The following is a 14,319-nucleotide window of genomic DNA, read 5'->3' on the forward strand; positions in this document are numbered from 1 at the left end:
TCTTTATTTTATTTTATTTTCTTTTCTTTTTTTCCTTTTTTTTTTTTTTTTTTCTTTTATTAAATTCAAAGTCGACGAAACAAAGTTTGCACGTGATAAAATAACACGTGAAGATTATGTAATTTTATAGTCACGTCACATGATGATAACCTTAAAACGATGTTTGCACTGTTTGTCTCTAATCTAAACTTTCAAGCTTTTTTTTTACTTTTTTGTTATCAAAAAGCGAAAATCGAAAGACGAAAAAGTTGGGTGATTGAGATGGAACGAATTGGAGGGAGCCGGACGCAAATTATACCTAATGAAGGTGCTGTTGAGCAAGAAATTTATATAACTCCATTATCCGTGGCTTAGCTTTTCTCTCCGCCATCCTCGTCAATGGCTAACGGCAGCAGTGCCCCGAAGAATCCCCGCGCGTGGGAAGCTCTCACGCCATCACTCTCACAATGGATTCTCGATGCCGTTTCAGCTATGGGATTCAGCCGCATGACGCCTGTACAAGCGTCGGCCATACCCTTGTTCATGGGAAATAAAGACGTTGTTGTGGAAGCTGTCACAGGAAGTGGGAAGACTATGTCCTTTTTGATACCCGTTGTTGAGAAACTATTACGGCTGGACTCTGCTGTGAAAAAGCATCATGTTGGAGCTATAATAGTATCACCTACTCGGTACGATTGAGATATTTGATGCGCTTTATCTCTTTGAACGGATCTTTAACTAACGATCGCAGTGAGTTGACGGAGCAGATATATAGCGTGCTTCTCTCGCTTCTCGCTTTCCATGGCCCTTCGGCGTCGAAGCTTGCCCAACTAGACGGAAAAGAACCACAATTAGATCCTGAGACGGGGAAGCCGTACAGGTCCTCTACGCTCTCAGTAATTCCTCAATTACTGCTAGGAGGAACTACGACACCTGCACAGGACCTTAGTGTCTTCCTCAAGCGCTCGCCGAACCTCCTCATTTCGACCCCGGGCAGGCTGCTAGAACTTCTGTCATCTCCACATGTACACTGCCCTCAATCTTCGTTTGAAGTGCTAGTTCTCGATGAGGCAGACCGTCTCCTAGATCTCGGGTTTAAAGATGACCTACAAAAGATCCTCGCCAGGCTACCGAAGCAGAGGCGAACCGGTTTATTCAGTGCTAGCGTCAGTGAGGCTGTGGACCAAATAGTACGTGTTGGATTGCGAAATCCAGTCAAAATTGCCGTCAAAGTCCGTGGGGCTGGTGCAGAGGATAAAAGGACTCCAGCTAGGTACTAACCCTTTCTCTTCCATGTTATAGTTCTGAATACCACAGTTCACGTTCTAACGTCTGCTTATAGTCTCCAAATGACATATCTTGCGACTCGCCCTTCTCATAGAATCCCTGCTCTATCCAAACTTCTCTCATCTATCTCTCCAACCCCCCAGAAATCCATCATCTACTTCTCTACTTGTGCGGCCGTGGATTACTTTAGCCTAGTTCTCCCTTCCCTATTACCATCTTCATTCACCACTGTTCCTCTACACGGAAAACACGCCCCCAACGTTCGTCAGCGGAATTTCACCCGTTTCACCCAATCTGTGACTCCCACAATCCTCCTTACCACTGACGTTGCTGCTCGAGGACTCGATATACCCATGGTCGACCTGGTAGTACAGCTTGATCCACCCACGGATCCAAAGGTATACATCCACAGATGTGGACGCGCTGGTCGCGCTGGCCGTCGTGGATTGAGCGTTCTATTTCTCACTACCGGCAGGGAAGAAGATTATATACCCTTTCTCGATGTCAGAAAGACACCAGCTGCCCCCTTCTCCACTCCACCTATAATAACGACAGATGCCGAGGCACAGGATGCAACGGAAACTATTCGCCGCACTGTTTTAGCTGATAGAGCAGTACATGATAAGGGGCAACGTGCATTTGTCAGCTGGGTACGGAGTTATAGCAAACACCAGACTAGCAGTATATTCCGTATAGCCGATATCGACTGGGAAGACACCGGTCGGTCCTGGGGGCTGCTTAATTTACCGAAAATGCCTGAGTTGAAAGACTTTAAGGGGGATAAAATGCTGGGACTCGGCCCGGAGGGAGTGAACTGGGACACCTTTGCCTACAAGGATAAGCAAAAAGAGAAGAGCAGGCTTGCTGCTCTAGCCGAACTCAAGGAAAAAGGAGAAGGAGCTCGGCCATCCAAAAAACGTGCAGCTGCGCCAGGAGAAAATAGCACGGTGGCTTGGAGCAAACAGCTGGAGAAAAAGGGTGAGAAGGAGCGGAAGCGTGAGAGCAAGCGGGTGAAGAGAGAACAAGCTAAACTTGAAGCCATGACTGAGGATGAGAAGGCAGAACTACAGCGCACTAACGAGATGCTGGAAAAGGTGCGCTTGGCGAATATAGAGGCTCGAAAGATGAATTCTGCTACCTCGAAACAGAAAAAAACGGAGTCTCATATTAGTGATGCTGTAGATGATGATGAGCCTTTTGAAGGCTTTGATTGATAGCTGTTATATTTACCTGAACTCATAAAGGACATAAAGAATCAAAATACTGATGGGAAACAGATGACGACGGTAACAATATATATACTCCGTATTCATGTTCGTGATAGGCATTTTATGCCCTGGCAATAATCTATACTTATGCAACGCTCTTGAGCATTCTCATGCTCTTTCTTGGGGGGAAAAATCACAAAAGCAGGCTCCTGTCATGCTAAATACATACCCGGCCAGAAACATGAACCAACAGAACAAGAACGCCCAAATGCATACAGACCCAGACTCCACGTACAAACGCTGACAGCAAACGAATGAGGACTCCCTTTTTGACCTACCTAACAATACACCGTCAACCCGAAGGGAGGCGCAGAGTAGGAGGAGCAGCCAGGAAGCCTCGAACGCTAATATACAGAACCAAATCCCTTTTACCAGCAATGGCAGCAGAGCCAGTTTGGCACCCAACTCCAGGCGGAGGGGAAAACAAGCTGAACTCTGCCAGGGAAACATGGGACGACAGAACGCCGAAAATGACAGGAGCCGCGACTAAGTGAGTGGACGTAGGACGGGGATGGTCTCTTTCGTGACACGCCTTCTGAGACAGGATTACTCCTGCGTCAGAATCTGCCGGAAGCCCACTCTCAGCCGTTCGTGACTCGGCTGGGCCTCAAAAGTGAAGCCTGTATCAGCGGCCGGAGGCCACTGAAAAGAGTGGGAAAGAGGTCCCTGTCCTACTACCCCCTGGAGAGCCGGTGACGAAGCCGGCACGGGGCTTGACGAGTATCGCTCCGCGGTGCGCAGGCTGCTGGGAAGCCGAGGGCGGAACCTTTCCATGTCCGCCAACTGCCTCTCAACAGCCGCCGCTCCTACCGATGCGGGGCGAAACGACGGCACAGGCATTGTCGCGAGGGCGGGTCGCGCAGGAGGTGCAGCGGCGACTTGGCCGTTGGAGTGGCCAAGAAGTACTCCTCGTGGAATTGGCTGTGGGAGTACCCCGACTTCTTGGACGATATCGGAGGACGACGAGGCTCCAGCCCCAGAAGGGGCTGGATCCTCGTCAATATCGTCGAAGAAGTCGTCGCCGTACAACTCTTCATACGTGAACCCGTAAGTGCTTTGCCCTCGGGGTTGGTTGTCGGACTCCCGCTCCCTCAGCGGGCTTGGCGATGTCATCTCGACGTCTTGGGGCGACGCGTTTGTCGAGACTGGGAGGGAAGCGGGAGTGGCCTGTGCCGTCGATTTTTGTGATGGAGACTCTGGGGTGCCGTCCACCACGGTCGATGTGCTGAGGTCTGTCGACCGGGACTTCGATGGTACTTCTGGCGGGCTAGGGCCAAACCGTACCTGTTTTCGCTGTCGAAGTGGGCCGCGCGCAGGTGTTTGGCTGTCTGTGCCAGTCGTGTCTTTCAGCACACCGGGTCGAACGCTGGCCGATAGTTCCTCGGGTCGTTCGTTGTCGGACGACTCAGCTTCGGAGCTGGAAGTCGACCCGAAATAGCGAAGGTCCATTCCATAGCTGCATCCTGGGGGGTTTGGAATGGGCTTTCTCTTTTTCTCCTTGCGTGTTGTCGTCTTGGATACTCTGTTAGCGTTCGCCTTTGACGATGTTGGCTGGTATATCTTTACCGTCTCTTGGGCTTGTCGAGCTTGTTCCTTAGCAAGGCGAGCTTCTTCTTGAGCTTGACGCGCAACTTCCTGGGCAAGGCGAGCTTCTTCGCGTGCCTGTTGGGCTTCTTCTTCGGCTTTGCGGAGAGCGGCTTCTCTGGAGTAGCTTGATAGCGGGTGGTTTCTCGGGAATAGGTCGTAGGAAAGATCTTCTTCATCGAAGTCTGGCTGGGTGAGAGCTACACTTCGGACTGGGGCTGAAACAGCTGGCGTCGGCAATGCCGTTGGAGTGTCCTTCCACTCCTCCGAAATGGAAGGGTCAACTGCATGCGTGCTAGCAGATACGGTAGTGTAATCGTGGCGGTTGTTATTGTTTTCATGAATTCGAGACGCGTAGCCAGGCTCTTCTGTTTCATTGGAAAGGTTTTGGGAAAGGTTTTCGTGATGCACTGTTAATCCGGGACGCTCACTTGGTGAATGTTCTTCGTGTCTCTCATTCTGCGATGCGTCAGCACGGAATGGTAGAAATCTTGAGATAGACCGAGGAACAGAGTCGAGCAAGCTGCTAAAGCTCCACACAGTGCGTGCTGGTGTGCTTGGCTGAAGCTGGGGTGGAGACGAGTGCAAGTCGGAGACAACTGCAAGCTGTGTTGCAGAAGGAATTGCAGGAATAGAGATAGTATCAATATCTGAATGCTCATCGTCATTAGCATTGTTGTTCTCATTTGAAGCAGCTTCAGCAGCCTTTTTTTGCGCAATTAGCTCTGGAATCCGGAACAAGGTTCTTTGGATCTTGCCCTGGCTCTCTAGGGCTCGACGACGTTGGCGGTCTGCATATGGTGTCACTTGACGGAGACGATGTATCTCTCTAGATTTGATGGGTTTGCGTCGAGGTTTCTTCGGTGGGGCTCGTTTTGCTTTGCGGGCTGGTTGATTATCAGCGTCCTCATTTTCCTTGTCCTCGTCAACTTCTCTTCGTCGTTTGCCGGTGACTGCTGGCAGTGGTGTCAGTTGCTTGGTTCTTTCCGTGAAGTAGAACCCATTGTGGGTCCAAGTATCATGACTGGCAGGGCAAACCAGCATTCGGTTGCAGCAAGGGCACAGTGGTCTGCGTTCAACGGATATCTGAGGTGCAGTAAGGAAAGCTGGGTTTGTTGGAAGGGGAGGTGGATAGAAGACAATCTCTTTAGGAGTGGTGCGTTCGCCGTTGCGAGTCACACCGCCCTCCAAGTCAATGATAGGGGTTGGAGAGAGCTCCAGGTTGCTAGGGCTAATAAAGGAGGCGACTGGGGCAAAACGGGAAAAGGGCTGGTGCCTAGCAGGCAACCGGCGGGTAAAAGGTTTGATAGGACGTGAAGAAATGTTCTGAGGCTCACTCTGAAACGGGGCTTGTTTGCCGCTAATATTGGTGTTGATATTGTCGTTTTTCTCGACATTAGTCGTGCTCTCTGGAACGGGTGGGACGTGCACTGCTTCGCCGCTGCGAGCTGCAGTCTGGGGAACCGGGGTAGGTGTGGAGGGAGTTGCGTGGTTAGAAGCACGGCCATTTGCCGGCGAGATGGTGGGCACGAGGACCTGGATTTGGTGAGTAGAAGGAGAAGGACCTTGTGAGCGTGTAGCACGAGTCGTAGTCGTATTTGGAGCAATGGCAGGAGCAGGGCTCTCAACCTCGGTGACGACATCTTCATTTTTGTTGCTACGGCGTTTGGTGTTATTATTGTTGACCTTTTCGCCGTGGCTTCCATGAGCAGTGCTGCTCTCTGCCGGGGAAGGAGCCTCTTCATGCTCATCGTCCGAGTCATCGTAGCTTCCGGGAACGCGCTTCTTTGGAGCTGGCTTCTTGCCTTTCTTGGCTTTGCTTTTTGTGACGCGCGTAGTTGCCGACTTGGGTGCCTTGGGGGCAGCAGCCTTTGCGGCAGGAGCAGCTTCTGCAGTTTGCTTGCGGGTTCGGGGTGGTGTCTGCCACATCCGGTAGCCAGATGGCGAGAGAGGTTGGGATCGAGTGCGAGCCATTGCTTCAGCTATACGGAAAAAGACATTAGCACGCACTCAGAGGAACTGGTAGAGGCAGTAAAAGTAGGTGTTGAGAAGTAATAGGAGCTCATGTGAGCAAGAAGTCAAGTTGTAGTAGTAGACGTGAGAGGTGGGAGCAGGAGAGCAGGACGAGACTCGAGGCCACGACGGACTCGAAGACGCGAGAACGGGTATCAAGCTAGCCAGCAGACACGTAATAGAGAGGAAACGCGACGCAGAAGAACTCGTAGTCTCTGAAGCCAGAGCTATATAAGCGAGGAGCTTTGGACTCGGAGGCGTCTAGAACCGCAAAGCTCGAGGACGTAGCGAGTATAAGGCGAACAGAATCACATCAAAGCGGCAAGAGGGCACAGAAGAAACAGGATATCGAGCAGATACAAGCTCGAGTTACTCACCTTTAGACACGAGAGAGTAAACGGCAATGCCTTTGTGGTGGACGTGAGGGTATCAACTTGGCTTGACGCTGTTGCTGCGGTCGTGGTGTGGATGTGAGAGGAAGAGAAAAGGCGAGCAGGGAACGCGGGGGGTGAAGAGAGAGATAAATAGACGGCGCGAGACAAGCAGGAGGACAGCTAGGGTGGCGAGCGCACCGCGAGGGCAGGAGGACACTCAGAATCTCATTGCTGTGTTGCTGTGTTGACGGCGTCGAGGCAGAGAAAGCACGCTGAAAATGCTTCCTAAAGTGGTTTCCATAGATATTTTTTCCTTGGACGTTGGTTGACGTTGCTTACGTAATAGGACGACGCCACGGCAACCAGAGATGGGACGAAAGCGCAGGACAAGGATGGGCAGGACAGGACGGGAGAGCAGGGCAGGAGAGCAGGGCAGGAGAGCAGAGGAGAGTCGGGAGGGCAGCGGAGGACAGTCGAGGCGTCAAGGGCTGGACGATAGTGGAAAGATATGGTTGTCGAGACGGTTGGGTAGAGGCAAGGCTAACATTAAACAGCACTGCGTAAATACATCTATGGATAATACGCCTAGAAATACAAAAGTGAAGCGGCCTAACAGGTGAATGCTTAATAGTACATCGTCAGCGGCTTCGTCCAATGACAGCCGTCCGTCGTCTTCATCTCAACGTGATCTCGCCCTTCCACGCTGCATCACTCAACCCAAGCGTCTGCATCAGGTTCTGCCACCTGGGACCACCCCTCTCCTTCCTCCGTAGATAGCTAAGCAACTTTTGTCTCCGGTGGACGAACAGCCGTAGTCGGCGCTTGTTGTGCTTGTCCTTGTGTGAAGTCGTCTTCAGCTGCTCGGCCAACACAAGGATCTTGGACGTTAGGATAGCCACTTGTACCTCGGGCGAACCCGTGTCTGGGCCAGCGCGCGGCCGTTTGGTAGATGACTCGAGACTGGCAGGGTCTTGACCCGCAGCGGCCGGTTTGGGAGGGAGTATTCGGTCTGTGTTGTGGCGGCCAAGTATGTCGATTGACCGCTTGATATTCAGCTTTGTTCGGTTCCTGGTGCTGCCGTTCTTCATCGCCAGGATTCGACGGACAGCTTCCTCGGCATTCTTGTGGTCTTCTTCATGCTTCTTGATAGCGTCTTCGACCTGCTGGGGATCAACGACGCTACCATCAATGGGCGGTACAGGTCGTGTGAGCTGCTTGGACGTTTCGAGGGCCGATGCAAGCTCGGACTTGGAGATGCAGTAGTTCACATAGCTCGACTGCTCGTTGTCTGGGGGAACATGCACACCCTTCGATCCCAGAGTCGGATAGAGGGACGGGTTGAGCATGGCTTCTATCATTGGTGTCTTCTCGCTGGCAACGGGATCGCCAAACGCTTCCGTCCGCTGCTGACTCAATTCGCGCTGTCGAGATATGTTTGCGGCTTTACGCTGACGTGCCTGTGCAATTGCAAAGGGATCTCGCTGTCTCCGTCCATGGCCCTTTGTTGTGACCGTCCTCGATTGCTGCGAGCCAACCCGGCTCAGGGTCAGGTTACTGAACCAGCTACATAGGCCTGTACAATTCCCAATTGATCAGTAACGGATCAGACTTTACCTAACACGCATGCGCTGTACATACCACTTGAGGCCACGCGAGGTGCCATCTTGTGCTGATTGAGTCTCTCCCCTTTTCGCTCCTGGCTTCTGCTGTCTATCTCTTTTGCTTTCCTCAACCTTCAAATTTCTGTCTTCGCAAATCTTCATCCGCTTCTAACTTCCATCCTTGGCGCTCCATGGAAACTTAAAGTCCTCGGGTTTAGTTTTCTCCGTTCTGCCCTAAATCTTAGTCAGCGATTAGTCACGCACAAAAAAGAGCGACTCCGCCAAGAATTCCAAAATAGGCGAAATTTCGACCTTCGCGAGCTTTGATTTTTTGATCTTTTCCCTCGTTTACTCTCTCCCATCCCCGTCAAGACAACCGCCGTCGATTGATACTCTTCCTTATACACCGTCCCCCAGCAGGATAGATATCAGTCGCCCATCATGGCTCCCTCCAACCTCCCACCAGTCTTCAATGCCACCTCCCAGGACATGGAGATGATGCTCACTGCCCAGTGTCATCTCGGTTCCAAGAACATGCAAACCCATATGGAGCCTTACCTGTGGAAGACTCGTCCAGACGGTGTCAACGTTATCAACATTGGCAAGACCTGGTATGCGGCGAATTCTTCTGGAAACAGCCAGCTATAAACCGAATGACGCGCAAAAAACTAATATACTGTGTTTAGGGAGAAGATTGTCCTTGCCGCCCGTATCATTGCTGCCATCGACAACCCAGCTGATATCTGTGTCATTTCTGCCCGTCCATACGGCCAGCGTGCTGTTCTCAAGTTTGCCGCCCACACCGGCGCTGTTGCGATTGCCGGTCGTTTCACCCCCGGTAGCTTCACCAACTACATCACCCGCTCTTTCAAGGAGCCTCGCCTGATTGTTGTCACCGATCCTCGCACCGACGCCCAGGCCATCAAGGAGGCCAGCTACGTTAACATCCCCGTTATTGCTCTCTGCGACGCCGACTCCCCTACCGAGTTCGTCGATGTTGCTATCCCAACCAACAACAAGGGTCGCCACGCTATCGGTCTCGTCTGGTGGATGCTTGCCCGCGAAGTCCTCCGCCTCCGTGGCACTCTCGCTACCCGTGAGACCGAATGGGATATCGTCGTCGATCTGTACTTCTACCGCGACCCTGAAGCTGAGGAAACCAAGGAGATTGAGGAGGCCAAGGCCGCTGAGGCCGAGGAGGCTGCTCCTGAGGCTCTCAACCCAGCTGATACCTGGGATGCTGCTGGTGCTGCTGCTCCTGCTGCCTTCGGTGCTCCCGCTGCTGCTACCAACTGGGAGGCTTCCACCGACTGGGCTACCTCCGGTGCTGCTGCTGGTGAGAGCTGGGCCGCCGAGACCGCCGCTGCTGAGCCTACTTGGTAAATGCAGCTACTCGATTGCAAAGGACATAAAACAAAATCCGATAGTCGGCCATTGGTCTACTCTGTTTGTCCATCTACAACAGTCGTTCATTTTAATTGCGACAAAAGAAAGATTTAACGAGTTCATCAACCCCCTTCTCCATACGGTTATTGCTTTGAATGTCATGGCTTTCATTTGACGGCGCTTACGAGGGAAAGATACCCATCTGGCCTCTGGTCCTTTGGGGGAAAGCCCTGTGCTGTCAACAAGGGGCGTACTTAATCGTTGTCCCACTCCCATTAGCTAGATCCAAATAAAAAAAAATACATGCAATTACCTGAGCCAGTTGTCTTGCATACTGCATAAAACATAAAACTCAATTGCTAAGGGTAAATGGCGGATATGCAGAACTTTGGAAGGCGAGAGAAAAAAAAAAAAAGAAGGATATCAACCGCAGTAATATATGTAGCCTGTATTATCGTGCTGGTACAGTCTGGTACTATAGAAATCAGCATGTTCTACTGCGCCAATCTCTATCAATAGACTCGTTGTCGCATACTCGCTAGTCTTGAAAGGGCGCGTTCTCTCGCGTCCGACAGCTAAACCTAACGGTCGACACCAAGGACGACAAGTATCGGCCAGCCTCACCAGGTGGCCCACGAGCATCACCCAGTGATAGATTTCTGACATATCCATTGTACTCTGGTGCTGCCCAAATTGTACAGTTCGGTTCCCCGAATCAAGTAATTCGCCATCCAATGAAGCATATATGGCCATATCTTTTATGCTATATGCAAGTTTACCGGGGTTACTATCGTGAAAAGCAACTGCTCCATCCCAAAGTCGACACAGTTGCTGCATGCTAGTACAACTTTGAATTGCCTCCTTGACGACTCGTACGTGCAGATGTGATAGTAAGGTGCAAGGACTAAGGCAGACTGACTCACATATCCGAGACGGGGGGTGGATCTCTTGTAACTGCAGTTGGAATAGCCAGATAAAACTCAAAAGATTCTCAACGGTTGTCAAGGAAAATCCTAGGCTCTGTAGGTCTTTGCTGCCCGCTGCCTCGTCTTTATCTGCAGCAATATTGCCCACGTGTACGTTCAACGAACACGAGGCATTGACCACAATATCAAATTGTTGGTTCAGGAAGATCAGAACATTATTGATGAGATCAAACGATGGGGACCCATAGGTCATCACGGGTGCCACAAGCCTGACTGGGCAGCCACCCCATTCATCCTTTGCCACATCAAATTCTTCTGTTGCTATAGAAGCGGCCGGTTTGACCGTCCAATATGATGGGTCATTGTGATTTTGGAGGTAAGTATTCACCAGGAACCCGTTGCTTTGCATCTCATTGATGACATGTTCATATACTGCCCGCAGTAACTTCCATTTCGCCGGGTGATGAAAACTCTCTGTGTTTATAGCAGTAATGAAGTCCGCGATCTTGAAATTGATGATAAACTCGACTTCCACACCAAAGGTGTACAAAGTGCGAAATTCTTTTGGGAGAGTGTTACGGAACCGGGCCATAATCTTAGGGTATCTACCAGGAAAGGCAACCTTTAAGGAATAATTCCCCAGATGAAAGTGCAAGGAACGGGGGGTAATATCTAAGGTATATAAAAGAAAACATATAAAGCTTCATCGTCTCTGATCCCCGTCTGGGATACCAGCTGTTTCCCGTAGCCGTACATGTTTTTGTAGGCCCTTTCTCCAATGTACTGGAGACTGTTTTACGTCCGGTGTCCTACTATCCATGGCCCTTTATAGCTAAACAGTAGGATCCAGCCCTCAAAGAGAACATGTTGACGGAATCAATCTCATTATTATTAGACATAATGATTTTAATACCTTGTTCCAAGGATTGGTAAATGTTTGACATCGCCAAAGGATGGAGTTCATACATAGATGTTGGAATAAACTCTGGCCTTGGCGCTAAGTTAAATGATCACGTGGAGCCTAACAGGCGCTTCATCGACACTGTCCTTAAGCGCGCTGAACCTAAAGAAGAATATCCCAAGACCATCAGAAATGTACATGGGGCCTTCCACATCCCTCTAGCTCTCCTTTGAAATGAAAATGTATATTCACTCTGTAGGTTTTAAACTCAATATTATTAGACAAACGGCAGATATGAAGCTACTGGGCAAAACTGTATCTATGCAGTGCCATGCTACACCCTTCGACCTGTAATTCAATACTTATGCATTACTACCAACAAAAAAAGCACGGTGTAGGTTAAGCAATAATAAAATACTGAATGAGGTAAGCTTGTACTATATAGCCTAATATAAGAATGATAATCCTGCTTAAAGTCCAACCAAAGCCAAACTCGTAGTCTCCCAAAATAGCCTTCACGTGACCATGGAGACGACTGGATTTTCGCCTTTTCAATTGAAAGAAAATCTACATATTTCAACATCAAGGACTAAATAAAGAAAAGTATGAGAGTGCTGTGTTGGGGGAGTTGCACCAATGCTAACAGAGTTACAATATTCAAAACACACACAAAACGGTTCCTGTCAACTCCTAGGTTTCTCATCGAGAAAAAGATGACCGAAGATTCATCCCATTCGCCATATTCCGACTGGTCTAATACCAGCCTCATAAATCGAATTCATGAACTGGAACGGCAGTTAAATAAATGCCCTCAAAACGCCGTCTCAACCCCTAGCACCGAATGCCAAAAGGTTGACAAAGGTCTAGGTCAGCCAGAGAGAACACCCACTAATAGTCGACCCCGCGAACGATCCACGAGCTTGAACCCTTCTCGAAAGTCGGATAAGAAACGCCGCAAAATTGACCCTTCAAAATATTCGACGCGCCATATTGCCATTAAGTTTGCCTATCTGGGGAGACGATACAATGGATTAGAGCATGCCAATGGCAATTATACTGAGGTACCCACAATTGAAGAGGAACTCTGGAAGGCTTTGCGAAAGACTCGCCTTATATTCCCGACTCATAAAGATTGTACTGAGGAATTTACTGGAAAGGATAACAGTCCTTCTCGCCCATATGCAATACACTGGGATGGGTGCCAGTACTCTAAATGTGGCCGGACGGACAAAGGAGTCAGCGCTTTTGGGCAGGTGATAGGTATCAGAGTGCGAAGCTTGCGACCCGCGGACCCAAACCCCCCCTGCTGACTTAGAAGGGGGAGACATTATGGATTCGGTCGTTGCAACCAAATCGGGTATGAGCGATAGAAATACACAAAGTGGTGTCTCTGATACAGGAGAAGCCAAGGGATGGGATGATATTGCAGACGAGTTACCCTATATACAGATCTTGAATGGCGCTTTACCTGAGGATATACGAGTTCTTGCGTGGTGCCCTCATTTACCTCCTGATTTTGACGCACGCTTTTCATGTCGCCAAAGAAGGTACCGTTACTTCTTTACCCAGCCCGCATTTTGCCCAACTCCTGGTGCTAGAGGCATCGTCAGATCTTCTGAATTAAAAGATGATTTATCTTTAGAGAGGCCAAGAGAAGGATGGCTGGATATAGAAGCTATGCGGGAAGCAGCACAATATTTTGTGGGCAGTCATGACTTTCGAAATTTTTGCAAAGTTGATACGAGCAAGCAAATAACAAATTTTGTGCGGCGTATTTTACGTGCGGATATAGAACTCGTGGACCCTCAGAGAACCCCGCTTGGGTTTGTGCAAATGCCTGGGTTTGAACCTTTTGAAAACGGCTCTAGAAATACCGGGGTCCCCGAAAACATTAATGATATCAACCCAGCAGCCGGCAAAGTGTATTCATTCACAGTGCACGGTACAGCATTTTTATGGCATCAAATTCGTCATATGGTTGGAATCTTATTTCTTGTTGGTCAAGGCCTTGAACATCCATCTATAGTTCCTGAGCTATTAGATGTCACAAAAAACCCGCGACGGCCGGTGTATGAGATGGCTTCAGACTCCCCTCTTGTTCTCTGGGACTGTATATTTGGAGAAGAAGAGGATGAATTAGATTGGGTCTATCCAGGTGATCCACGAACTTTGAAGTCTCCGTCGCGTAGGACAGATGGCAACTTTGGTCAAGGTGGTCTTGTTGAAGACTTATGGACCCTCTGGAGGAATAGAAAGATCGATGAGTTGCTGGCTGGTACATTGTTGGAATCCATGGCGAATCGAGGTCAGTCGATTGCTGCTTCGAAAGGAGATGACCATCCGTCAAATCAGGTACAGGCAGTACGGAGTCCTAGGGTTTTTAGTGGAGGAGATAATGGGAAACCCATCGGAAAATATGTACCACTGTTGAACAGAACAAAACTTGACCTTGTCGAGGACATGAATGCCCGGTATTTGTCAAAAAAAGGGCACAAGTATTGGAACAAGGTCCTAGAATACCAGGAAGAGCAGCGGAAAGCAGCACTCGATGGCGAATGAGATCCTTTAAAAATTGATAGATAATCTAGGTTGGGCCATCACCCGGAGCGTACTATAAAGCCACATGACTTCCCATTATGAGGAAGATTCGTAAAGGCACTTTCGAGCACCTTTCCACACTTCCTCGACGATCGTACGCTTCGGTAACAAGTTCTGTAATTTATTAGCTATGCCATAAACATTCATTATCACAGGAAATCATAGTGAATGAGTCGAGGAGTACTGGGGAATACCCACAGGGAACACAACAACAACGTCAGACTCTCCATCGACAATGATAGCTAGGTAGTATCGCACTTCAAACCCCCTGAATGCTTCATGGATCACAATATCCTGGATCTGAGTTGTTGGGATAAATCTAGTTGTCGCACTGGGGAAATAAGTCGCAGAAGATGTCGATGTCTGTACTCCCAGGCCTCGAATGACAAGCAAAGATTCCTC

The 14,319-nt window shown here is 49.6% G+C and overlaps 6 protein-coding genes across 6 annotated transcripts; 3 read left to right on the plus strand and 3 right to left on the minus strand.

Annotated features, from left to right (window-relative positions):
* Positions 1-354: 354 nt before the first annotated feature.
* Positions 355-2,480, plus strand: ARB_03800 (uncharacterized protein; the record flags this gene model as incomplete). The annotated part of the gene is made up of 3 exons (XM_003009943.1): positions 355-668; positions 755-1,252; positions 1,322-2,480. Coding segments are annotated over 3 exons (1,971 nt in total), but the record flags the coding sequence as incomplete, so codon positions are not given.
* A 600-nt stretch (positions 2,481-3,080) lies between these two features.
* ARB_03801 (uncharacterized protein) lies at positions 3,081-6,092 on the minus strand (the record flags this gene model as incomplete). The annotated part of the gene is made up of 1 exon (XM_003009944.1): positions 3,081-6,092. One exon carries the CDS (start codon positions 6,090-6,092, stop codon positions 3,081-3,083), a length of 3,012 nt encoding a protein of 1,003 aa, XP_003009990.1.
* A 1,087-nt stretch (positions 6,093-7,179) lies between these two features.
* On the minus strand, positions 7,180-8,268 carry ARB_03802 (uncharacterized protein; the record flags this gene model as incomplete). Its single annotated transcript, XM_003009945.1, has 2 exons — positions 7,180-8,068; positions 8,144-8,268. 2 exons carry the CDS (start codon positions 8,266-8,268, stop codon positions 7,180-7,182), a joined length of 1,014 nt encoding a protein of 337 aa, XP_003009991.1.
* Positions 8,269-8,547: 279 nt separating this feature from the next.
* ARB_03803 (uncharacterized protein) lies at positions 8,548-9,489 on the plus strand (the record flags this gene model as incomplete). The annotated part of the gene is made up of 2 exons (XM_003009946.1): positions 8,548-8,717; positions 8,793-9,489. 2 exons carry the CDS (start codon positions 8,548-8,550, stop codon positions 9,487-9,489), a joined length of 867 nt encoding a protein of 288 aa, XP_003009992.1.
* Positions 9,490-10,250: 761 nt separating this feature from the next.
* Positions 10,251-11,010, minus strand: ARB_03804 (uncharacterized protein; the record flags this gene model as incomplete). Its single annotated transcript, XM_003009947.1, has 2 exons — positions 10,251-10,255; positions 10,416-11,010. The coding sequence occupies 2 exons, from the start codon at positions 11,008-11,010 to the stop codon at positions 10,251-10,253; spliced, it is 600 nt and encodes a 199-aa protein (XP_003009993.1).
* A 1,638-nt stretch (positions 11,011-12,648) lies between these two features.
* ARB_03805 (uncharacterized protein) lies at positions 12,649-13,878 on the plus strand (the record flags this gene model as incomplete). The annotated part of the gene is made up of 1 exon (XM_003009948.1): positions 12,649-13,878. One exon carries the CDS (start codon positions 12,649-12,651, stop codon positions 13,876-13,878), a length of 1,230 nt encoding a protein of 409 aa, XP_003009994.1.
* Positions 13,879-14,319: the final 441 nt, after the last annotated feature.

This window comes from Trichophyton benhamiae, assembly GCF_000151125.1.
Source record: "Trichophyton benhamiae CBS 112371 chromosome Unknown Abenha-G-c-153c07.f1, whole genome shotgun sequence".
NCBI classification, from domain to species: domain Eukaryota; kingdom Fungi; phylum Ascomycota; class Eurotiomycetes; order Onygenales; family Arthrodermataceae; genus Trichophyton; species Trichophyton benhamiae.